The sequence below is a fragment of the Schistocerca gregaria genome, chromosome 9 (assembly GCF_023897955.1).
Source record: "Schistocerca gregaria isolate iqSchGreg1 chromosome 9, iqSchGreg1.2, whole genome shotgun sequence".
Lineage (NCBI taxonomy): Eukaryota > Metazoa > Arthropoda > Insecta > Orthoptera > Acrididae > Schistocerca > Schistocerca gregaria.
The window spans coordinates 180,432,604-180,460,242 of record NC_064928.1 but is presented as its reverse complement, the minus strand read 5'-3'; the positions used below and the strand labels follow the sequence as shown (position 1 = coordinate 180,460,242).

General features: G+C 40.7%; 1 protein-coding gene across 8 annotated transcripts in view; it reads right to left on the bottom strand.

Moving 5' to 3' along the window:
- Nucleotides 1–424: 424 nt before the first annotated feature.
- Nucleotides 425–27,639, bottom strand: part of LOC126292216 (uncharacterized) — a 68,906-nt gene continuing 41,691 nt past the window's right edge. For 6 of the 8 annotated variants that reach the window (XM_049986076.1, XM_049986079.1, XM_049986077.1 and 3 more), the window contains 3 exons: nucleotides 15,152–15,297; nucleotides 8,897–9,082; nucleotides 425–3,141 (listed from right to left, as the gene is read on the bottom strand). In XM_049986076.1, coding sequence (XP_049842033.1) covers nucleotides 1,087–3,141; nucleotides 8,897–9,082; nucleotides 15,152–15,297 — 2,387 coding nt within the window. In that variant the 3' untranslated portion in view covers nucleotides 425–1,086. The remainder of the gene's footprint in view (nucleotides 3,142–8,896; nucleotides 9,083–15,151; nucleotides 15,298–27,639) is intronic. The other 2 variants (XM_049986081.1, XM_049986082.1) reach the window with 1 other exon arrangement.

Genomic DNA, 27,639 nt, shown 5'->3' with positions numbered 1-27,639 from the left:
GGAGTAAATATGTGGTGGAGCTGTTTTTAGCATGCCTAGATACAGTTCTCCATAGGGGACTCAAGGCTGAGGGTCCCACACAGTCCTCACAAAGACTGTTGTTCAATTACTGAAGAAGGTATATGTTTCACACCACCATTCATGTCCAGAAATTTCACGTGAAACAAGACAGGATAAAGGAATGCTGATTCCACTAACAAACAAAATGTCTTAACAATCCAGAGGATGCTGCAGTTCTTTCTTGGGTCTCTTTTTTTCTCTATATAAAAACAATGAAACTTACTTTTTGATGGTACTTATGTTTGGCATCAGGGCTGTCACAGCTATTTCCACAATTACACTCACTCCTCCGTTTACCATACAGTATTAAAAACCATTGACTGTCAACTATTAGCCAGCAGATATTGAGAAACACTTATACAAAAACAAGTTAACAAGTTTATTAGGTCACAAATTCAACATTTCACTACATAATGAGATCTCATCAACAACAGAAATAAATTATTCTTACAACAGAGCATATGATATATTGTTGCACTGTTCTTTGCATAAAGTTTTAACATCACATACGTGATACAGAAAAAAGGCTAAATGGGCACAAATTGCAGTTCTATATTGCACCATTCCGTTCATTTCATTTTGCATATTCTGTTTGCCAGTGACATCACAAGCCATACACACAAAAGTAATGTTCTCTCCTGTAGTGCTTACTAGATGTCTTCATTGTGCCATGAGCCCTATGCTTCATACATTTTAAAGATGCATTGTGGGTGTCTGATCATAGGCCAGAATCATGTTCCTTTACTAGCCACTTTTCACCAGATAGGAGGAAGAAACACACATCCACTAATTTGAAAGTGACTGCACAGAGGAATGTGAACCCGTATTCAGCTGGCAATAACAGAAAATTAACAAAAAGCTCTTTGAGAGTTGCAAATGACAAAAGCACTATACTCCTAGCACTATGTTTCACTAGTAAGACAAGTCTAGCATTCTGCAACATTGCACTTCATGGGATTTTAATTTACACACACACACACACACACACACACACACACACACACACACACGTCTTACCTAATGTTTTCAACATCCTTTGAACAAGCGTAGCACGTTCATCACTTTACAATTACATAGAGGGCAACGTTTTGTAGTTTTCCACACTCTCACTGTGCATTTATAGCAACAGCACATATGTGCATATTTCGAATGCACAAAAATTCCATCCAGTGATCTCGAATAACACGTCATACATTTATCGACATCAACAATGGGCTTTTCTTTCGGTATGTCACTCTTTGAAATAAAGCAGAGATCAGTCTGAGTTTTCACAGAGCGCAGTTCATAGACACTTCCCTTACTGGAATGCTGCACATAGTCAACCTCATCAACAATCCGACTTGTGTGTTGCTGCCCAGTGTCCACTTCATCAACACTCTGACTCACAGGAGGCCAAACAGCATCAACTTTAACAACATCACAACCTGTGGAAGGGCACGCAGAGTCAACTTCATCAGCACTCTGACCCGTGGAAGGCCGCACAGCGTCGACTTCATCAACGCCCTGACTCGTGGAAGGCAGCACAGCGTCGTCTTCATCAACGCCCTGACTCGTGGAAGGCCGCACAGCGTCGACTTCATCAACGCCCTCACTCGTGGAAGGCCGCACAGCGTCGACTTCATCAACGCCCTGACTCGTGGAAGGCCGCACAGCGTCGACTTCATCAACGCCCTGACTCGTGGAAGGCCGCACAGCGTCGACTTCATCAACGCCCTGACTCGTGGAAGGCCGCACAGCGTCGACTTCATCAACGCCCTGACTCGTGGAAGGCCGCACAGCGTCGACTTCATCAACGCCCTGACTCGTGGAAGGCCGCACAGCGTCGACTTCATCAACGCCCTGACTCGTGGAAGGCCGCACAGCGTCGACTTCATCAACGCCCTGACTCGTGGAAGGATGCACAGCGTCGACTTCATCAACGCCCTGACTCGTGGAAGGATGCACAGCGTCGACTTCATCAACACCCTGACTCGTGGAAGGATGCACAGCGTCGACTTCATCAACACCCTGACTCGTGGAAGGATGCACAGCGTCGACTTCATCAACACCCTGACTCGTGGAAGGATGCACAGCGTCGACTTCATCAACACCCTGACTCGTGGAAGGATGCACAGCGTCAACTTCATCAACACCCTGACTCGTGGAAGGATGCACAGCGTCGACTTCATCAACACCCTGACTCGTGGAAGGATGCACAGCGTCGACTTCATCAACACCCGGACTCATGGAAGGATGCACAGTGTTTACTTCATTAACACCCGGACTCATGGAAGGATGCACAGCGTCTACTTCATCAACACCCTGAACAGTCGAAGGATGCACAGTGTTGACTTCATCAACACCCTGACTCGAGGAGAGATTCACAGTGTCAACTTCATCAACACACTGATTTATGTAAGGCTCCACAGCATCAACCTCATCCACACTTCTATACAAAGTCCGCACAGCATGAACAGCTTGACTCTGAGAAGGCCACAAGGATTCAGCTCTCTGAACATCTCGACACGATGTCTGTGATGTTGAGTCATTTCGACTGCTGTCTTGATGTAAATTATTTGACTGTGAGGCAATCACACAAGCTTCTCGACGTGTAACACGTGCTAACAAATCGACTACATCAACACTTTGTCTCAAGTCGAGTCCCAGTGAGCTGACTTTCAAACTGTGCTCTCTGGTGCTGGAGAGCTTGATGCCATGGAATTCCCGCGTATCGGCACCAGAGTCTGGACTCAGGCTGGAGTCACTGTCTTTGCCACTTGCTGGCAGGGCAGAGGCAACTGTGCTCTGACTACAAGCCACACCACTGCTCTGGCTGCAAGCTACACCACTGTCCCTGTTCTCCTGGGAACACGATTCCAGTTTTACTCCACTAAAAGCTATTGGTGATGTTTTCAAATCATCACAGCTTTTAAAAGTGTCTCTGAACATTGTACTGTTGGGCTGAAATTTATTTGTGCTTGTAGTCCTCTCACTGACTGCCTTCATAGCTATGGAATTCCTTGCAGTGGCCACTCCCTTTGAGCTCTTCCTCTTTCTCCTCTTCCTCGGTTTCACCCGCGGCTGGTACATGTCCCGCCTCACCTAGAATAAAGAGAAAATAAATTGGTCGATTTACAATTTTTGCTGTTTCAGACTTTGAGGTCTTTTTACAGCAACTTAAACATCACAATTCTAAAAAGGAACCCCATATAGTCATATCACATATCATTTCTTTAAAAATTAGTATCTTCATTTTTTTTTATTTTACTGTCTTTTGTGTGAGCATGAACCATTACAACAATGCCATCTACTGGAATACTTCTACTTAAAGGAACTAGTTGACTGTTTTAAGATAGATGACAGCACATCCTAAGCTGCTTAAGACTATTGTATGTTGTGAATGCACTTATACAAGCACTAATAATTGTTCCAAAAAGTAAGAAATTAATATACAAGGCCAACCATTTTGTTATCTATCATATGTAACTCAGCACTGTGTAATGGAAAGGATGAATTGTATAAATAATTCAAATTAAAATAACTTATAGGAAGGCAGCAAAGTGACATCATCACAACCTCCGATTATTTGACAGGTGCGCACCCAGTTATTTTCGAGGTAAAATTGCAGTACGTAAGTGCTGTGCAATGGAATTTAAAACCTCAGTGTACAGAGCAATTCCTGAAAGGTAACACACAAACGCGCACAGGTGACACACCTCTTCCTCCCATTCCATTCACTTATGCAGTGTGGGAAGAATGATTCACTGAATACGTACGTACGTATGTAAATATTTCTGCTGGTATTAGTTGTCCTTTATAGTTTGGCAATCATTGTTGCCACAATCGAGTCATGGTCATTGATAACAGTTTTCAGGTGGCCATCCTCAAAGAGCACATAGTCTATTGTTGCCATTGGATCCAATGTATTTTCATCTTAAGTGAGGTTCGCAACTGTCTGTTCTAGGTAGTTTTCTGAGAATGCATTTAGTAATGTTTTACAGGATGTCTTATCATGCCCTCCAAGAACAGAACAGTAATTTTCCCAATTAATTGTTGCATGATTACAGTCTCCACCAATGATTACAGTATGACTGGAGATCTTGCATACAATTGAACTGAGTTTTTCTCTAAAGTTTTCAGTTACATCAAGAGATGAGTGTGGTGGGTAATAGGAGGACACAATAATCATTTTATGCCCATTCCTGGTACTGAGTCTTGGCTAAACAATCTCACATGAAGCTTCAATTTATATCTTAATGGATTTGAGTTTCTTCTCTACTGCGACAAATACACCACCCCATTTGCCTAGCCTTTTGTCTTACACTTAAATTTCCCCAAAAATCTCACTGCATTCAATTTCACATTTCAACCAGCTTTCTGTACCTAGTATTACGTGAGCTCCACTTCTTTTCATGTGCGCTTCAAACCCTGGCACTTTGCTGCGAACACTTCAGCAGTTTACCATTAGGATTTTAATACTCTCAGCTGCAGGAGGCATTTATTTCGATCTTCCACCGATACTTCTAGGTTTCCTACAGTTATCATTATCTGGACTGAATGGAGAGTCGCCTAATCTAAAACAAATCCTTGTGTGCACCCCACACACAGTCAGCTAGCTGAGTAGCAGCCTCTGACACATGGTGCAAAACTGACCTATTTAGGGGGGACCCTACAGTTCTCAATCCTATGGTACAAGTCCAGGAAGTCACAGCCTAGTTTGTCACAGAACCTTCAAAGTCTCTGGTTCATTCGTTCCATTCGACTCAGAACCAAAGGCATGCAATGAGTTTTGGGGGCAGTGCTCAAAATTGTGAGCTTTGTCGAGACTCCATGCGCACGGCTGGTCTTCTCAATCTTCTCTGTCAGTCACCAGAATGTGTGAAGTATGACCTCAGAGCAGAGACAACAGGCATAATTTGTTCCAACATGTTGGAATTGCAGTTGCTTGCACCCTGTACCTCAATGGCGGATGGACCAGCCTCTTCAACAAGTTGAATGAGGATCCAGGCATACTCAATGAGAGCACCTGGTATCCTTTCTGTCCCCTGCTGTCATTTCCCTAAGGGATATCATCATTCAGCATACATATGACGTTTGAACTGTCAACAATTAACAGGCCCCTACCCTTTAACATCCCAAAAGAAGTGAAGTGAGTCCCACTGCCTCAGCTTAAATTACAATTACAGCATCTCAAACGTGTTAGAGGGATTGGTACAACATCCTAATTACTCCCTGGTTCCCATCCACCCCGTACAGGACGCCTAGATTTAACACTGACACATCACTCACAGTCAAGTGGATGAGTATGGACAGATCCTGTACTTTCTGCAAAGGAGACAGGATTCACAGGAGAGGGTAGTACTTGATGTACCTCTGATACCATTATCACAGGTACACGACTCTCGGGATCTCTTCAAACACACCAAATTACAGTAAATTTTCGACAGCTCTGCTGCGGCAAATAAGCATGGTGCTACCCCACAAGGGGTTATGGGTGTTAAAATCTCCCAAATATAGGAAAGATGTAGGGAGTTGATCGATCAGTTCACCCAATATATTCCGGGGTACTGCACCATCTGGAGGGAGATATACATTGCAGACAGTTATTTCCAGTATCGTCCATATCCTGACAGCCACACCTTCAAGAGGAGTTTGAAGGGGCACAGGTTCACTACATACCAAGTTCACGACATAAATGCAAACTCCACTTGACGCACTATCACATTCATTATGGTTCTCGTAATATCCCCTGTAACCGTGAAGGGCAGAGGTTCACATTGCTGGGAACCATGTTTTCTGGAGGGCAATGCAGAAAGCAGGTGTAAAGCTTAACAGCTGCCGTAGCTCAGCCTGGTGATGGAAAAAATTGCCACAATTCCACTAGGGGGTGATGTGATCGTGAAACTGGGAAGGCATGAAGTGTCAATGAGGCAGTCTACACCTCGGGATCACCTACTGCCACAAACTTCTTTCCTGAACAGGCTATCTCCATTGATTCTGAGGCTCTGGTGAGATCTAGGTCTTCAGCAGATGCCAGAATCTTCACCTAATACTCAGATGCAGAGCTTGTAGACAGCAGTGGTGTGGGTGCCACCGCAATTCCCTAGGTCTTGGTGGTCATCTTTCTGGATTTCTCTCACTGATCCTTGGGTTTCTCTGGCTGGAAGGGCTTCACTGATTCAGCCTCCAGGACTGAGGATGATCGTGAAGCCCTATGACTAGCTGCTTTTGGACACTTCAGCCACTGGCAGCTGTCATCTTTCTCACTAGCCGGAACCTGGGAAGGGAGTGACCCAAGGGACACCTTCCTAGTGAGAGGAGTCGAAGAAGACTTATGCTTCTCCAGCTGAATGGTTGAGGGACAATGCTCCAAAGACAGGTGAAGTGGGAGCAACGGGGAGGGAAGTGCCCCCACCATCAAGAACGCAGGTGTAGTCTTCCGGTTCTGAGAGCCGACTGCAACTCGCTGAGCTGATGGGGTGACAACTGTTCTAATAGCAGCGGCATAAGAGGTGGTCATAGCCACATGATGTAGGCGCTCAGATTTCCTCTTGGCCTTAGTGTAGGTTAGTCGGTCCAGGCCATCACCAGGAGTCCCAATGTCCCAGAGTGACAGGCATCATCTCCTTGGCATACATGGGGAGTTAATGGTGCAGACATCAGCAGGGGGCTACAACCAACAGGGTACAAGACGGCCCCACCATAATGGAATGGCTACCATGGTGGATATGAGGTGCAAAGAATTCCATGGTCACTGTCAGCACAGAAAATGACTCTGCATAGTGGGTGAAGGAAATCACGCCCAAGAAGGTGTCCTCATTCTAGAGGTGGAGGATGAGAAGGACTGCAATGCCACAATGAGAAAGTGGGCTAAAGATCTCAATGCATGATGGACACAATGCACCATGTAAGGCGTCCTTCCCCAATTGGCTTGCTCTTCAGGAACATTTTGAAAAATAGAGGTCAAAGTGTACAGGAGACCATCACATAAAGGCCGAAAGGTGTGAGTCAACTATTACGAAAGGTAGGAATACCTTGGGCCTATTCTAATCCACGGGCCCAAATAGGGGAACAATATGTGGGACTGGGTTCTGCTTAGGGATAGGGAAACTTTTCTGTATTGACGCAGATGGAAGGAGCAAGGATCCATGTGCTGGGAAATATGTGAAAAATTATGTAAATGACATAGAATTACGTCCAAAAAAATTTGCAAAAATAACACCCAAATACGTGAGAAAAATCACGAGAAGAATGAAATGGATGCAAAAGGGGGCAACAAGAAGAAATCTCAGGAAGTCGATGATAAATGATATAGTTTATCCAGGTCCCATCTCCTTGAATTCCTACCTTTTTGCAGTTTCTTCAGTTTTAATCTACAGTTCATAACCAACAGATTATGGTCAGAGTCCACATCTGAACCTGGAAATGTCTTACAATTAAGAACATGGGTCCAAAAACTCTGTCTTAGCATTATATAATCTAGCTGAAACCTTCCAGTGTTTCCAGGCCTCTTCCACGTATTCAACCTTCTTTCATGATTCTTAAAGTGTTAGCTAAGATTAAGTTATGCTCTATGCAAAATTCTACCGGTAGCTTCCTCTTTCATTCCTTACCCCCATTCCGTATTCACCTACTATATTTCCTTCTCTTCCTTTTCCTACTATCGATTTCGATTTCCCCTCCATGGCTATTAAATTTTCATCTCTCTTCATCATCTGAATAATTTCTTTTATCTCATCATACAATTCTTCAATCTCTTCGTCATCTGCGGAACTAGTTGGCGTGGGCTTCATATCTATCTTGGCAACAATAATGCATTCACTATGTTGTTCATAATAGCTGACGTGCACTCCTATTTTTTTAATTCATTATTAAATCTACTCCTGCATTACCCCTATTTGATTTTGTTTTTGTAACTCTGTATTCATCTGACCGGAAGTCTTGTTTGTCCTGCCACTGAACTTCACTAATTTCCACTATATCTAACTTTAACCTACCCATTTCCCTTTTTGAATTTTCTAACCTACCTGCCCAATTAAGGGACCCGACATTCCGTGCTCCGCTCCATAGAACGCCATTTTTCTTTCTCCTGACAACGACTCCTGAGTACAAGTATGGTATCTATAAATCTATGAGAACCTTTACTGCAAACATGTTCAAGTAAAACAGAAATTTTTAAGTTGATACAATTTAATGTTGTTTCCTCTGAGGTTTCACAAAATTGCCATTTTTTAAGTACAGCATTAAATTGTTGCAGTCACTAGTTCATAATTTCATGCATGTCCCCTGTCCTACCGCTGCGAGTTAAATGCTACACGATTGTTCAAGCAAGGTGATAATGTATCTAGTGCTTTGGCGCATCGGGAAACCTCGAGCCTATTCGAATGCAAGCAATGTTCATTAAGCCCCACCAAATGGGACTGTTCAATATAAATTTGTAAGAAAGCTTAACAGTGTGAAAGCTTCATATGTAAATGTACGACAACTTCTATCCTAATATATTAAACAATGTAAAAATGTTGACCTCGTCAGCAATTGCTTAATCTGTGAAAAGATCACCACGTATTTTTCGAATGATGAGTATGGGAAGAAAGCTCGTCTTATAATAAGGTAAATACAGTAATTTACAAAAACACTTGCTGTTTTCTCTGATCAAAATGGATACAATAATGATCTTCTATTTATTTTTTACTGTTTTGTGTGAATTTCTTTCTATGTCAGTGATATTGCTTTTAATTTTCCTTACTCTGTTTGACTATAGTAAAATACAGATTCCTATTTTAATTCTATTTTGTCCCTTTTTTCTTTTACTTCTTTTTCTCCTATGCACTTTTAATGAGCAACTTCGAGCCATTACCTTGTAACATTTCTCGCAGTATCGGAATGCAGGTCTGTTGTTCACGTTGCTGCACTGCAGACACGTCCAGTAATCCCTCCTCGGGATTTCTGGATCAAAGACGTCAGAGCTGCCTGATGAAGCACAACTAGAATTTCCTGCGTTGTCCCATGTCTTGGGTGGTGGAAGCCCAACAACTTGAAGCTCCTGTTAACACAAAACACAACACATATAGCACTACGGAAAGATTTTCCCTGAGATCACTTGTATTCTTCAAAACTTAGCAGCAGACAGAAGGAAAGTAATAACAGTGATGGAAATTTTGCAAAACAAATGCCTCAGAACTATGTGTGGGGCAGATTCCGATAGGATGTACTCTGGTGGATGTAGCAGGCTATCAGCCAATGATAAAACAGAAGTGAAGAAGAGTGAGGAGATCATAAATTAATAGCCACATTCTATTCATGAAAATGAACAGGACAATGCACCCAAAGTGTTGACCAGTCTGTCAACCACTGAACATTGTGCTGCTGCTATATGAAACTCTCAAATTCCAGAGAAGAAATAAATATTCAATGAAAGAAACTGGCACCTTATTACTCATGGAATGAAGGCCAGGGGTGCAAAATTAAGCTAGTAGGAGTATCATGCAAAAATTATTTTAAACAGCTTATTAGATGAGCAATGTGCCTTAAACCTTTCAGGTAAAAAAATGTGTAACAACATTAACTACGCACGAGCACAGGTGTGAGATTGTCAGCAACAATTCAAAAAATGGTAGCAGATACTTGTATTGAAAAAACTCACAGAATTATAGAAGAGCTAAATATGCAAGAATACTGGCCCAATACACACTCCACGGAGTGACACATGTAACTTGAGATGAGACACCCATGAAAGTGATCTGTACAATATGCAATAGCCTGGCAGTTTGACAGAAGACATCAAATTCTGCAATAAAAACTACAATGTTGAGTTTCATAATGGTTGGAAAGGAAACTATTTAGGGCCCATCCCAGCATTCATACTAAGCTACTGAGGGAAATCAATCTGGATATCTGGACAGGAATTCTAATCTTTCTCCTCCTGAGTACAAGCCCTGCAACTTTATTCCCAGACCATCACTCATGCTGGATGTAGGAAGAAGCATGCGAGGGGCATTCAGGCGAGACGACAAAACTATATCCAAACAATAATTTCAGTCATTTATCAAGCACATAACCCCACCACACAAAGCTACACTATCTCACCCTCATTTTTAGATGCTGCCTTGCCAAAGCTGTCCAAAGCGTATGTCTGCTTTAGGACTCCGTGTACATATATTACTGAAATACACATCACAGATGAAGAGGCAAATGAGAAAAATGACAAATCATTACAAACATACAAACATTGAATCAGATTTTAAACGGCATATATGGTTCTATTAGTCTATTATTTTTTGCATGTTTCTGGAGATGAAGAGCTCAAGTGTATCTATGTGAGAACTAATCAATTCTCTCATTTTCTAAAGAGAGAAAACTACTGTTTTACATTTTCAACAACTGTCTGGACAACAAAAGATGACAGACATAAGTAGATCACACCACAAAAATGTAGTATTTTCTTCAAATTTATATTTATACAATATATAATTGTATTGGTTCTTAGCTGGTGAATCACTTTAAATACAATGGTGAAATGGCAACAGTACATCAGGATATGCAGTCCCAAAACATGGAAAGTAATTTAATTGTGTTCTATCTCAGACTGCTTTCAAGTAGAACAGAAAGGATTAACGGTGGCGTGGGGTTATGAGGAAGAGGGAAGTGATCAGTGTTTAACTTCCTGTCAACAATTAAGTCCTTAAAGATGGAGCACAAGCCCGGGTTAGGGAACAACGGAGAAGGAAAGCGGATGCGCCCTTTCGAAGGAGCCATCCTGGCACTCGCCTTAAATAATTTAGGGAAATCGCAGAGAACCTAAATCAGGATGGCTGGACACAGATTTGAACTGTCGTGCTCCCAAATGTGTGTCGAGTGTGCTAACCACTGTGCCAACCCACTCAGTGGGTGTTATGGTGATTTTGACCAATGAGCAGAGATGGAAACTGCAAAGACAAAGTTGTTAGATAAAATCCTTCAGACTGGGATTTGAGTGTCTGCATTCATCTGAGAGTTGGTGGAGTTCTAACACTTCAGAAGTAGGAGCACACAGAATTTAACAGAAAGAAAGGAATTGATGATACGGACAAACTGGGTTGTATGTAAGCATCTAAATACAAAGCTGGAATTATGGTAGATGTTTCAGGGGAATCTTACCATCTGTGTTGGGAATCTGCTCCTCCATTTACAGGATACACTACAGGATTGTCTAACAAATATAGCTGTAGAGGTAAGATGGCAAGTGTGTCATTCCGAGGCAAATCAGTTAAGACAATAACTGAAAGCTGCCCCCAGGAGCGTATATCTCTTCCGGGAGCCCTACAGCCTCAGCACATGACAGCCTATGCCTGTGAATTAACACTGTGATGTAGCAAAATTAAACTGCCAACTGCACTGCAGAATCAAACTACGTTCTTTTACCACAGTGCAAAATTCTTATACACAGAGACAAAACTCTTAGGCTGAATCTGAATATTCAGTTACATCAAATGCTACCATACATTGACAAAGTGAGCAACAAAGGAGCTATGTTAATATGCAGCATGTAAATAGATACAAGACAACACCACTTCCACACCACACCAGTAGTAATTAAGCTATGTCATAACAGAACAGTTTACATGCACCAGTTGTGGGTCCTGCTACAGCAGACAGAAGCACTGTGGCCTTCAGTGTGCCTCTCAGAGATGGTAACATTAGGACTACAGCCTCTACGATCGGCTGTGAGACAACAATTGAGCGGCTAACGCACATGTAGAATTTTATGCCAATGCTGATCCGCATTTGACAAAACATAAACATGAAATATAATCTCAATAAGTGGCAGGTGCAATGGGAAATCTCAAACTTAAAGCAGAATTGTCTCATTATCTTAGAGTGTTCGGGAAAGATTAAAACCGAGACATTCTTTACCGAGTGAAGGAACGATTCACTTTCTCACAGCTCGTAGCTCTACTTCACATAATTTGTGTCAGACCGAGAGGAGGCACAGACAGTGCCCCAAATTTGGCACTCTGGGTGGTACGTGAGATTGTATCACATCTGAATGCGGAGAGTACGCAGGAGTAGCCTGTCAGGGGAAGAAGCAATAGAGAATGGAAAATCTTTTGACTTAGTACGAGACAATAACCAGAGCACTTTGAACAATCTAGTAGAACAAATTGCCAAAAGAGCTGTGAAAGATTATCTGATATGTAGGCCTAGATTGCATCTAAACATGAAGTCAGAAAAATCAATCATAACTTTGCTACATTCGTCTGTCAATAGTCTTGGCGGATAATACCAGTGATGGTGAGGGAGACAGCGCTAACTGTCTGAACACAGAACAGAGGTTCTCTACTGTGATATTGCTCCTTCACACCACCTACCTGCAAGTGCAACATTTTATGTAACACATTATATAATTTTCATGCACTCCCTAACGTCGTAGAGTGCTAATCTGCTGATACTGACATGACACACACTTTATGTTATGCTACTTTTACTATACCAAGAATAATCTGTTTCTGAAAATATAATGTAATTGGATAGATAAAAAATCTACTCACCAAGTGGCAGCAGAAGAAAACACACATAAAAAGTTAATGAAATGTGCAAGCTTTCAGAGCCAGTGGCTTCTCCTCCTGGCAGAAGGGTTGAAGGGAAAGGATGAGGGACGAAGGAAGAGGCATGGAAAGATTTAGAAAATTGGGAGAATTATGGAAAAGTCACCCAGAGCCCTGGATCAGGGGAAACTTACCAGATGAGATGAGATGGAAAGGCTATTTGTTTCATCCTATGCAACAAGTCTCCCCTGACCTGAGGTTCTAGCAGACTTTTCCACAATTCTCCCATTTTCTTAAATCTTTCCAGTTCTTTTCCTTCATACTTCTCCTTTCCCCTTTAACCCTTCTGCCAGAGAAGGAGCCACTGGCTCCAAAAGCTTGCACATTTCATTAACTTTTTATGTGTGGTTCCTCCTACCACCACTTGGTGAGTAGATTTTTTACCTATCCAATTATGTGCTATTTATACTTTAGGATTTAGTTAATAACAACATAAAATATTTAGGGTGGTGGTAGACTAGAAGACGAGACAAAACACAGCTGTTTTGAGCAGCAGAGGGCTAGCAAATCCAACTTTAGTGGTGGTGAGAGGGCAGAGGGAAGCAGTGTGTGGATATTGTATTAACTATTGCAGTACCGATGACTCCTTGATAATCCAGCACTGTACATTTGTGTAGCCCCATTTCTGTTGGTTTCCAGGCTATACTGTAATACTCAGGCAACAATTAAGTAAAGAATAAAGTTTAACAGTAATTTGGCTAGATGCTTGCTTTGTCAGCATTTAGCAACTTTTCACACGTGTAGAGTATCACAGAATGTGACGACATTGATGGTCACGATGCACTCGGAGGATTCGATCAACAGTACACCTCGTCTGCCCCGAAACACTGATTGCAGGAGCTGCAGAGCTGTTGGGATTCATCCAGCATCTGGGAAAGCTCCGGAAAATCAAAAGGCCTAACAGGTGTATTCGGTACACAGTTGTGAGGCCACAGCAACCAAATGACCGACTGAACAAAACTATACTGCGTAATTGTACTAGCAGGCAAACTGACCTAAAATTACTTTTTGCAGTTCTGTCATAGTGCTGACATTTCTCAATTAAAAATAAGCAACAGGAAGCAGTTTGAAGAAAAAAAGGGGGGCCCCACAGGAATGCATCTTGCCTAATAAGAGAAGCAGGCCATGGATTAAAAGACTTAAAACACAGTAAGGGACCAGAGAAAGTGACACTTATACTTAGGAATAAATGATCAAAAAGTACAGAAAGTACACAGTATTGTCACACACAACTGTCAAGGAACTTTGTTGGCAAGGAAAGGTGTTCTTAGGCTCTCTACAACAGATCAGAAAATGTAATCATTTCTCAAGCAACTCATTAGAACTATGCCTCAGTCCTGCATTCTAACAGTAGAGTCAAATGGAAACAAGTTCTTCAAAAGAGAAGTTTGGTAATTAAATTTCATGCTTCAACAAGGGACTTCATTCCCAGCTAAAAATCTTTCAAAATAGTAACACTGTTTCAACAAGCAAGTGCAAACAACATACAGTCAAACATTTTGGTGACAAACATGCATGAATCAAAAAAATGTATCTGACCACAGTGATGCATTCTCCTCTACACACATAACTCACCCAGTAAGCCAAATATAAATGTACTGAGACCAATGAAAAAGGTTTCAATAACTTTCCACAAACTGAGAGACTAATGCAAGGATTGTGGGGCTATTTCCAACCACCTCACAAAACAAGCACCAGAAATTACATGGAAGTTTTAATTGGAATTATTTCATTAACATCATTCTAAACATCTTGTGTGTGTGTGTGTGTGTGTGTGTGTGTGTGTGTGTGTGTGTGTGTGTGTGTGTGTGTGTTTTCTGAGGGAAAGGAGTGTCTGACAGAGTGATCAGAGGGGAAGAATATGGTGGAAGAGAGAAGGTTGACACAGAGAGAAATTTATGAGAGGAAATGACAACAATAACTTGTGTTCTACCATTTCAGCAACTGTAACTACATCATTAATCCAGTTGCAGCATTCTTAAACAAAAGTAAATGTGTTCAAAAGTGTAAAATTGACAACAATTATGGCAGAAATGGATAATTAATTTACTAAAATATTTGCATATATATTTGATAACATTATTCCCATTTTAAGCACCTGCACAATGCTAGGTTGCAATACGGCTCTAAGATCTCTTCTGGTGTTTGACAATACTTGCAAGAAATGAAACAGTCTTGCAAATATTTTTTCAAAAAAAATTGGTTGTAGAGGTACTGCAACTTAACATACTGCAGACAGATAAAATGAGAACCATCTGCGTAATAGTAAATGGTGAGCAAGAAAGGAAAAATTTCGCATGGGTGGAGTCATAACACAAAGGAGGGAGGGCAGGGAGGGATGCAACACCACACTGGCACAAGAGTACACAGTGGACAGGGGACACACACAAAGAGGTCTCCCTCACAGTTCTGCGCCCCGTGTCACTCATATTTCCCTGATCTTATGGGAAGTGGTATTTCGGTGCAGGATAGCAGTCAGTCAAAGTTGTGTCCGGCAGTTCTTAAATTCTTAATATCACAAAACTTACGTTCACACTGGCATCACTCGCAGTACTGCTATCACCAAAAGGATTCGGCCCTTCATTAGGTGACCGTATTTCAAATTCGACACGACCTACTGCATTTCTCTCTGACCACTCACTGCTAGACGTTTCGCTGCTGCGGCAACATAAATCTGTAGGATGAAGGAGTGTTAATGACATTATTTCTGTCTACAGGCAAAATTAGACAATTTACGAATATGTGGCAGCCTGAAGATTCGGCGGAGCCGGAAGGATCAGCAGCAGACACTGCGACACTGTTAAAGAAAAGAAAAGAGAAAGGGGTACAAAGATGAATGCGACACTCTACACTTTGCATTCGATAATCACAAACTAGTGATATTTCTTAACATAATCGATACAATGAATGAAAATGTTAACAACACTTATTTTGTGTTACACTTCCACACAATATCTGAAACTATTAGCACGACCCAAATATCACTTTACTTTTGTTTCTTTGGTGGTCATGTGTGATCATTGCTATGAAAATTGTATACATAAAGTTTTGCTTCAGAAAGAAATTTTTTATTTTATGTTCCCAGTTGTTTAATGCTATAAATGGATTGAACATGTATTATGTCAAAACAATAAATGGACTGAGCACATATTCTGTCAAAACAGTCTTTTTCGTCAGCGTCCGAAAGGTATAGAAAGGAAAGCATTTCTGTTATTACAAAAGCAAAAACAGGTAACGGAAAGTCCTTGTCGAGTCCTTCATTGAGCTAGAGTACACACACACACACACACACACACACACACACACACACACACACACACAAGCACGCGCGCACACACATTGTCACTGCGATTATTATCCAAGTTGTTACTCTTACTCCTTAAATAGTTAAGGGGAGTTAGAACAGAAATATTTTTTTTTTTCACATTTTTGATTTTTATCTCATTATAAAATCTGCAATTTTCTGAATAAGATGAGATATATCACTTATAAACTCACATGGGAAGTATTTTATTTTTTTAAATATAATTTACACCAGTTGAAAATGTTTAAATATATACTTTCATTGCTTCAATATCTAATAAAATCAGTAATTTTTTTTGTATAGAAGGCTGTGGATTGCTGTGTTATAAAGGTTAAATTACGTGTTTGTATTGGTAGCACTGTCAGAAACAGTATCATAGCATTTCATAGTATAAACACGTGTTTTATGTTGAAGGGCTAACATTTTTCAGAGGAAAAGTGACTAACAGATTGGTAAATCTCTCAAAAAGTAAAGTATGACGCCAAAACAAAGTGTTTTTAAGAAACATGGGTTTCATGGTAATAGATTTTCGAATAAAGGGAAACATTGTGTTCAACATGTGGCGTGTGAAATTACAAACAATGAAATACAGGCAAAGTCTTCAGTATTTAGAGAAACACCTATTAGTACTTCGAAGATTGAAATAAAAAGTTGTGATACACAGTTTTCTCAAAACAAAAGTGATGTAAATGGTAGGTTAGGTTATATTCTGATAGATTTACACATCTTAACAAGGGTGTTAGGTGAATGTATGTGTTGTAAAATATGTGGAGGGCCAGTTAGTTTACATGAAGACAGAGAGGTATCAAATGGACCAGCCAGGAAACATATCATTAATCGTGCAGTTGTAAATATACTCATTCATTTTAGAATTCTAAGTGTAATGATAATTATTTTGAAGTAAATGTTAGGTGGTTTTATGGATTGAGAGCTATTGGCAAAGGACACACTGCAGCAGAAACAATGTGTGCCGTGATGAATATGCCACGCCCACCTTGTAAAATTGGCAAGTATGCAGGATGTGTTGGAGCTGCTGTAAATGAAGCTGTTGAAATAAATGATGGTATGACTGACATACCAGTAGCTTTTGATGGCACTTGACAGAAGTGCGGCTACAGTTCTAAGAGTTCTGTTGCTACAGTGACCAGAGTGGATACTGGAAAGACAACAGATTTCCAGATTTTAACCAAACATTATTATAAGTGTAAATCAGGGAATGAAGAAGAACATATTTGTGACAGAAATTATGAAGGAGCAAGTGGTGTTATGGAGGTCTCTGCAGATATTGAACCTCTTAGTCCATCTGTGAACGAAAGGATTTGCCATGTTACACTAAGTTCTTAGGTGATGGAGACTCAAAAGCATATAACAGTGTAGTAGCCACTCAGCCTTATGGTGAGAACATTAACGCAAAACTGTAATGTATTTGTCATGTCCAGAAGAGGACGGGCACCAGGTTGAGGAAGTTGAAACAAAGTTAGACAGACAATAAACTCTCTCATGGTGAAACCATAAGAGGCCAGCTGACAGACAAAATGATTGATGAACTACAGCAGTATTATTAGAAATAATACTGAGGATTTGTTGAAAATGAAGCAGGCAGTATAGGCTCCCTTCTTTCTCAGACTGTCAACTGATGAAAAACCAGTACACCACATTTGTCCTCCTGGACCTGATTCATGGTGCAATTACTGCAATGCTCAGTACTCAAACAGTTCATACAGCCATAAACATTCCATCCCAGCAGCAGTCATGGATATCATAAAATCTATTTACAGAGACCTAGCAAATCCCCCCATGAACCATGGACCTTACCCTTGGTGGGAAGGCTTGAATGCCTCAACGATACATATAACCATACCGTAGGTGCAACCACAATGGAGGGGTATCTGTTGAGAGGGCAGACAAAACGTGTGGTTCCTGAAGAGGGGCAGCAGCCTTTTCAGTAGTTGCAGGAACAGTCTGGATGATTGACTGAACTGGCCTTTTAACACTAACCAAACAGCCTTGCTGTGCTGGTACTGTGAACGGCTGAATGCAAGGGAGAAACTACAGACGTAATTTTTCCCGAGGGCATCCAGCTTTACTGTACGGTTAAATGATGATGGCGTCCTCTTGGGTAAAATATTCCAGAGGTAAAATAGTCCTCCATTCGGATCTCCGGACAGGGACTACTCAAGAGGAAGTTGTTATCAGGAGAAAGAAAACTGGCATTCTACGGGTCAGAGTGTGGAATGTCAGATCCCTTAAACGGGCAGCAAAGTTAGAAAATTTGAATAGGGAAATGGATAAATTAGACTTAGATATAGTGGGAATTAGTGAAGTTCGGTGGCAGGAGGAACAAGACTTCTGGTCAGGTGAATACAGAGTTATAAATACAAAATCAAATAGGGGTAATGCAGGAGTAGGTTTAATAATGAATAAAAAAAGTAGGAATATGGGTAAGCTACTACAAACAGCATAGTGAACACATTATTGTGGCCAAGATAGATATGAAACCCATGCCTACCACAGTAGTACTAGTTTATTTGCCGGCTACCTCCGCAGGTGACGAAGAGATTGATGAAATGTATGAAGAGATAAAAGAAATTAATCAGATAGTGAAGGGAGATGGAAATTTAATAGTCATGGGTGACTGGAATTCGATAGTAGGAAAAGGAAGAGAAGGAAACGTAGTAGGTGAATATGGAATGGGGGTAAGGAATGAAAGAGGAAGCCGCCTGGTAGAATTTTGCACAGAACATAACAATCATACCTAACACTTGGTTCAAGAATCATAAAAGAAGATTGTATACATGGAAGAAGCCTGGAGATACTGACAACTTTCAGATGGATTATATAATGGTAAGACAGAGACTTAGGAACCAGGTTTTAAATTGAAAAAACATTTCCAGGGGCAGATGTTGACTCTGACCACAATCTATTAGTTATGAACTGTAGATTATTGCTTTTAATAATGGCAAAATTTGTAGGATGAAAGTGCTACAGCATATGGAAATTCATCCTGGAGCAAACTGCATCAGAGAACTTGAACAGATGGGCAAGGTTTGATTGATAAAGCAGAGTATGCAGCACAGTTGAAAACTAAGGAGTCCAGAAGGAAGAAAAGAAGAAAAACTTGGAAAAAGATCAAGAGGATGATATACAGTTTGGTACAAGGTGCTTTTGAGTGAGAAGAAAAAAAAATTAAGGATATATTAAGCGAGTTAAAGTCTCTTGAAACCTGAAAAGTATTTCCTGAGAATTGACATTTTCTGTTGCATTTTTCCCTAAATTTCAGAAACACTTCGAGTAGAGTATTCAAATTTTCAGCGAGTAATAACATACATATCCTGAGGCTATTGAACTAAAATAAAAGCATAATGTTATGTACAATTAAAATTATTTAGGATGCTGTACAAAAATGTACACAAAATTTTAACTGTGTAATTTAAAAAATTGTATTTCTGAAAGCAGCTGCTGAAATGCAATTACTGTAGTTCAGTAGACTCATAACATACAGTTTAATGTCCTGTAAGTTTCATGTCAGTGGCTACTATGGTTCCTGAAATAGAGGGAAGCCAAGTCACTAAATTTAATATTGTCGGGATAGGGTGTTCCTACACCCCTTAAATCAAAAAATGTGTTTAACTGCTTCTGAAAACTGGAATTTAATTTGGCCACCTTTTGTCTCTATAGACCTGTGACATGGTGCCCTGGCAAATTCAACTGCATAATCAGTAAACTGACAATACACACAGACAAGGTACTGCTTCTCTAAAACTTAAACGTTACAACTCTGTTTGATACTCTTACATACACTACAACTATTTTACTCCTTTTGTACACCGTAGGCACAAACTTATTATAGAAATGTAGCACTTTTCCATTTGTACTGTATTTATTTAGACTACTACTGCATTTCATAACAAGTATCAGCTTTTTAAGTCATTACTAAATGTTTAGCTAGAACAAGTTGCAGAACATATAATTACAATAGCATATTTATACGTGCGCTTCTATTCGTAAACCAAATGAAAAACATGCACATCATGTGAAAATGCTGCCATTTTCAAACTGTAATCTCACAAAATTGTTGACATTAGCATTTACACTCTTGCCACTGGCACATTCACGGGTAACGTCTAATTTAAGTATATCCATTATAGTTGATGAACTGGAACTGTGATTTAAATTGGTGATTTATCAAATTAAATTTCATAACCAACTTAGATCACACCTGCTTCCATGCAACATGTGGAATGTACCACATATAATCATATGTCACTGAAGACTTGCCAACTGCGAAATATCAGTCTATTTTAATTATTTAAGGTTAGAAATCAGTTTTTCTCTCCTTGGTCAAACAAAACCTTTCCCAGATATTCATTCTCAAATTGCAGGTCTCAAAATAACACACGGTTTTCGATATACATTAAATAGTTTTATATCAGTTCATAAGCTTAAATTAGATACAAAAAAACTAATAACCAAGATAACAATGTGAAAGCATTTTAGCTATGATATACACAAAGGTTAAAACAAAACAAATTAAATTCACATACAAGAAAACACAAAATACATTTTGCAGCCACTCACCACTAACTGAAACCTATCAGAACTGATAAAATCATGAACAGGACACTCCATTGCTGCCTGCAAGGATAGTGTTGTAATTGGAAATGAGACACATAAATGTTAGTTTTGTGGAATATTTATGAAGTGAGAATCCACTTTAAGAAAAAGTATGAAAAGACAGATTGCTACTTACTGTAAAGAAGACACATTAAGTTGGCCCAAGCTGCTGGAGTTGGTGTTCATGTGTGCTTGAAGCATGCCTCCTTGTGTGTGTGAATGGTGTGTGTTTCTCTTTTACTGATGAAGGCTGTGATCAAAAGCTTTGGGTAAGTGTCGTAATTGTTCCTGTCTGCAACTTAATGTGTCTTTTTTATGGTAAGCAGCAATCTATTTTTTCCTACATTGTTGATATTCCTATCTGGAATTTTGATTGTTTGATTTTGAGAATCTGCGTTATATTGATCACAGATAACAATAAAAAACATTCTAAAGATAGATAGAATAATTTTGCTGGATGAACAATTATACATTTCACAAAGGTGGACATAAGCAGACAATTCCACTACACATTTATGATAACAAGCTTGAAGTTGTTTTAAATATTTCACCATAATATTAATAATGACAATAATCGCACATGCACCAGCTGAGATGGCAGGTAGCGCTATTTAGAAATGGAATGGAACGGAAAAAACAGTCAGTTCAAACAAGAGATCTCACCGGAGGGACCTCACACACTAGTTTGCCCTTTCCATTTTCTTCATACCTACAAGACTTGAAGCTCAGTGCCTGTACATCAATTACCTACAGCAGTACAAGAAAATTCTTACAAAAACTTGGAAAAGTTGTATTCAAAAATAAAAGAAGATTTCCAAGAGCTGCTAAGTACAAACCATTACGTTCTTGTCAACACAGCTGTTGACAGCTGAATGTGTAGCATATAAGTCTCATACTTGTAAAGCTAAGAAGATTTCCAAGAGCTGCTAAGTACAAACCATTACGTTCTTGTCAACACAGCTGTTGACAGCTGAATGTGTAGCATATAAGTCTCATACTTGTAAAGCTAATGATCCAAGTCAAATTAGTGGCAGTTTTCATTTTCTACTTAAAGTCATATTTATGAACAAAAGGAAATGCTAATTAACAAATACTGAAACATAATTTTTTAAAGTTATTATTATTGGTCTACAAAGATCAAGTAAAATTGGCTACTCCCTTGCAAAATGCCTTATTGCTACAGGAAAAAAATTATGCTATAATTCAATTACAAAACCAGGACGCTATGTTTTGGAGTATCTTATTTTAATTAAAAAGGGATAGTTGGAAGAAACTGAAAAGCAAGAAAGAAAAATTTTCAGGGAGATGTAGGACCCCAGAAGACTAACAAAAGGACTCGAGGAGCTCTTATGAGTACACTGAAAAAATGACAGACACAGTGCAGAAACAACAGTCAAAATTTTACCTATGAAGAATGGACAAAAACTGACTGAGCACGAAGGTCTCTGATTACATCACATTGTTAAAGTCCACTTCTAAGTGGGTAGAAGAGGTCAAAAGAGAAACTGCTGTTACACTACAGCAGAACCAAAACAGAGAATAACTGAGAAGCACAGTCAACAGCACAAAATCATTTGAAGAGAAACCACTAAATAAGAGGTCCACAAATTACACTGAAGAGGAGATGGAAAGAAAAAAAAGTGAAAGAATGAAGAGGTGATGGAAAGAGAGGAAAAAAAAGCCGAGAAGCTCCAAGTTCTACACGGTCCGCAAATAGCCAAATTAAAAAAAAAAAACTGTTAAAGCTCTGGAAATAAGATATTTTATTTTCAATCTGACTGTTTTGTATTTTTGTACCTAATTTTTGTTTAAAGTAAATACTGAAGTCTTTACACAATTAGTAATTAAAAAGAAAAAGACATTTTATACAAAAATAATTAAAATTTCTATTTGATAACAAATATAGAATTTTAATAAAAGTATTAAAAAATGTTGCTACTAGCAAGGTTTAAACTGGTACTTTTTCAATTACGGGAAACTTACACTATGTACTCAGCTATCGACAGCTGTATTGATAAGCTCGAAATGTTTTGTGCTTAACAATACTCAGAAATCTCCTAATCTCAAAAGGATTTTTTTGTTTTTGTGAGAACTGAGTCATAGTGTTTTAGAAAACATGAAAGGTCACTGAGCTTCAAATTCTATTTGCTTGAAGAAAATTAAAGAGGTTCAGTCCTTAATATCACCTCATCAGATTGATATTCACAAGAAACAATCTTGCACGTACTGCTAACTACAATTAATAGACAATAAATTGTCTAAATACACTGACAGATATAGATATTTACACGGACCAGAATTGTTTTAGCGGGGAGTAGAACTCGATCTAACAGATCGAGCTCTCTAAGGGATTCTACAACTGAAGTAACTCTAAATCATTCCATTCCCCCAAAGCAGGCAGCTGTCATGCCCATTGGTATGCAAAACTTACGGACGAAGGTAACCTTCACACAATGTCTCTATATTCTCGACACATAGAAAGAACTGATACAGTATAGTACAGACAGTAACTGAAAGAAATATGTAGTAAGATGAACAGTAATGACACTTTTATTCGGAGACAATAATTACACCAATGTCACCGTGACTTTTGATGGTACCCTGGAAATTACAAAAGGCAGAACAAGATTCTTAATAGGGTATGCAATCATCATGCTCTGCAACTTGCTCCCACGCTGGTAAGGAGTTCTTGTGGGAGGGAGTTCCATTCCTTCACCAGTGCAGTTGACAACTGCCAAATGGCTGTCAGGGTATATGGACATGCTGGAATAAGTCTCCCCGCCACATCCCTAATGAGCTCGATAGGATTTAGGTCGGGTGGCACCCAGCAGGCCAGTCCATTCACCGCATATCGTCTCGTTCCGACAGCTCCTCAAGCTCCCCCGTTTGATGCAGTCGCACATTGTAATCTGTAAAAATGAATCTGGGGCCAAATGCACCCCTGAAAAGATGCATGTGGAGAGCAATAATGCCTGTCAATAATGTCAACCAGTAAGTACACCGTGTTCACAGATTTGGTGATCTGTGCACCCATGCAACATTATGCCCTACACACTGTAACACCAGGATCACAAAATGATGAAGTTTGACAATGTTCCTGGGTGCATTACATGTTGTAACCTCTCACAATATGAGGGTATGTCTCGAATCACTATTCAGACTGAATATGCTCTCATCTGAGAATAGCACACGACTGCACTCCTCACTGGTCCAGTCTCTATATTCTCGGCACCATTGCAAATGGTGCTACTGACATGTCAGTATCAATGGAACACCACTTATTAGTTGCTGGGCAAAGAGACAATGCTCACACTATCACCATCCCACTGTGGGTCATGTGACTGTGTGCCTTGTAGTCCTGTTAAATGTGGTTCCCTTCTTACAAACTGCTCAATGTAACGGTCATCTGCTGCTGTAGTTGACTGTGGTTGGCCACCTCTTCTCCTTCACGCAGCAGTGCCTGTGGTTCAAAATGCTTCCCGTGCGTGCTATACAATGCTTTGAGCAATACCAAACTCCTGGGCTACGCTTGTCACATGCCATCCTCCTTCCAGTTTCCCAATGATACTCCCCCCTGTGTGAAGTCAGGTGGTGGTGGTTAGTGTTTAACGTCCCGTCGACAACGAGGTCATTAGAGACAGAGCGCAAGCTCGGGTTAGGGAAGGATTGGGAAGGAAATCGGCCGTGCCCTTTCAAAGGAACCATCCCGGCATTTGCCCGAAAGGATTTAGAGAAATCACGGAAAACCTAAATCAGGATGGCCGGACTTGGGATTGAACCGTCGTCCTCCCGAATGCGAGTCCAGTGTGTTAACCACTGCGCCACCTCGCTCGGTTCCTGTGTGAAGTCATTCAAATTTTATTTCTGAACCAAGCTGTAATTAAGAACACCACCACAGTGCACTGTACCACTCGCTAAGTGACACGCGCAGTCTTTTCCAATTCCTTCAGCTGCCTCGCATTGTGGAGCCAGCCTCATTCGGCGTCACAGCACGGTGACCTAACACCATGTAAAGTGCAGCGTTCTCTACTCGATTGAGAACTGTCTGGCGACATGCTCCAACACTCCCATTCACTTCCACTGAGTGGTTAATATGTTACATTCATAAGTTTTGCACAGGTCTGTATTACAGTCTGCACACTGTCAACTAATGATAACATATAGTTGGGTACAAAAGTTAGTTCTATTTGTAATTACTTTCCCAGTCTTTTACTACTCCCATTTCCATTTCTTTTCAAGCAGGGACAGGCTAAGAAGACAAAGCCATCAACAAACCTATTTCCATGGTCTGGGGCTGAAAATTATGACAAAGAAATTTCATTACACGACAGTCGCTATGTTCCCCCTAATCAATATACTGTCTGAATAAATATATGCAACACATTACCAGATACAAAACCACAGAGCCTTTTATAATCTTTCCTCATTACTAAAACTCTTAAATGACAAAAAAGTTTATGGATTTATGGAAACAGTGATGGAAAATAGCCAGAAAAACATTTGACTTTCAAGTGTTAAAAGTAATGTGAAAAAAAAAGAGAGGGGGGGGGGGGATGAAAGGAAGATGAAGTAGGCATAAATAGAAACTCTAATTATATTGAGCCTACCAATACATGTAAGTGGATTGCACTAATGTACAATAACAAAGGAAGAGAGTGACAAACAATGCACCAGAAATGACTTCTCAATAACTGGCGATTCACTGACACACACAAGCTTTTGGCCACAGCCTTCGTCACAAAAGAAACACACACTATTCATTCACACGAACAAGCACACCTCACACACACACATGACCACCAACTCCAACAGCTCAGACCATAAATGAATGGAAGCAGCAATCTGGAGGGGGGGGGGGTGAGAAGTGGGAGAGGTAGCAGTGTACAGGTGGGGGGAAAGAGGGGCACTGTCTGGTAGTGTGTGCAGGGACTAGAATGCCAACAGGTGCAGAATCAGGAGGTTCTGGGGCAGGGAAGTGGAGAAAAGCGAGAAAGCAGAGGAGCGAGGAAATACGGGTGGGTGCGTTATCAGAGGGCATCGTACAAAGAGGGTTGAAGACGAGAATGGGGAGGAGGTGACACGACAAAGCAGGTGGAAACTGTTGGGTGGAGGGTGTGGGGACATTATGTTACCACAGATTGAGGTAGAGATAATTACAGGAGTGGAGAATGTATTAAGGATAACTCCCATCATAATAGCTGGTGGTGGAGGGGAGGATCTAGATGGCTCAGGCAGTCAAACAGTCATGGAAATCAACCATGTTATGCTCAGCTGCATGTTGTCCCATAGGGTGATCCATTTTCCTTTTGGCCAGTTTGGGGGAGGCCCTTCATCCTGGTGGACAGCTCGTTGATAGTCATTCATACCAAACAAAGCTGGTATATGAAATGGCTGCTTTCATATGTGGTGCTTCAATGGGGTAATATAAGCCTGTGACAGGACTGGAATAGGAAGTGCTGGGTGGGTGCATTCGGCAGGTCTTGCACCTGGGTCCTCCAAAGGGATATAATTCTTGTGGCAAGGAACTGGGATTGGAAATGGCACAGGTAAAGACTAGGACGTAATGGAAGTTGGATAGGCTATGGAACACCACTGTTGGAGGGGTGGGAAGGATCTTGGGTAAGATGTCCCTCATATCACGAAATGATGATAGATAATCAAAATCCTGACAAAGTATGTGGTTCATTTGTTCCAGTCTTGGGTGATGCAGGGAGGCACTCTTTGTGGCTGGTTCTTGGTGACTGGAGGAGGACTGGAGGTGTGAGGGAAATGGCACAGGAGATCTGTTTGCGGACTAGGTCTGAGGGATTGTGCCTGGCTGTGAAGGCCTTGGTGAAACCCTCAGTATACTGGGCAAGGGAATTCTTGTCACTGCAGATACACCATCTCCATTTGACCCAGATGTATCTACATGTACATCAATATAGATATTCTGCAAACCACATTACAGTGTGTGGCAGAGAGTACTCTGCCACACTGGTAGTCATTTACTTTTCTGTTCTAGTCAGAAGTAGAGTGAGGGAAAAATGACAGCCTATAAGTCTGTGTATGAGCCCTAATTTTTCATATCTTATCCTCATGATCCTTACACACATGTATGTTGGTGACAGAAGAATTGTTTGCCAGTCAGCTTCAAATGATGGCGCTCTAAATTTTCTCAATAGTGTTCCTCTAACAGAATGTCGCCTTTCGCCTGGCATTCCCATTTGAGTTCCCGAAGCATTTCCGTAACACTTGCATGTTGTTCTAACCTACCTGTAACAAATCTAGCAGCGTGCCTCTGACCTGCTTCTTTGTCTTCCTTTAATCTGACCTGGTGTGGACCTTACACACTCAGTGAACCACACTTCCCTAAAATTCTCCCAATAAACTGAAGTCAGCCATTCACCTTCCCTAACACAGGCCTCACACGGGATGGATTTTTGGTGTGAAAGAGAGATAGCTGTTGAAATTTGTGGCACAGCCATGGGCACCCACATGGCCCCTCCTATGCCAACCTATTTATGGGCCATCTAGAGACATTCCTAGCCTACCAAAATGCCAAACCTCTAGTCTAGTCCACATTAGTTGATGACATCTTCATGATCAGGACTCAGGTCCAAGACACTATTTTCATTCCTGCATTATCTCAAAACCTTCTCTCCCATTCACTACACATGGTCCTCCTCAACCCAGCACGACACCTTCCTAGACATTGAGCACCTCCTTTCTAATGACTCCATCCACACCTCTGTCCACATCAAAGACACAAACCACCAACAGTACTGCACATTTTGATAGCTGTTATCCCTTCCATACCCATACAGCCTGGCTGTTGTGATAAGAACTCCCTTGCCCAGTTTGCTGAGTGTCTCCCCAAGGCCTTCACACTTCACAGACAGGAACTATCTCGCAGACCTAATCCAAAAACAGATCCCCCTCAATTCTCCCACCACTTCCAAGAACCATCCACAAATGAGTGCTCCCTTTGTCACACAATATTACTTTTGACTGGAAAAACAGAACCACATCCTTCACCAGGACTTTGATTACATATATCAAGCAGTGACAAAAGATACTTGCCACCCGTTCTAAACTGGTGTTCCATAGCCCACCAAA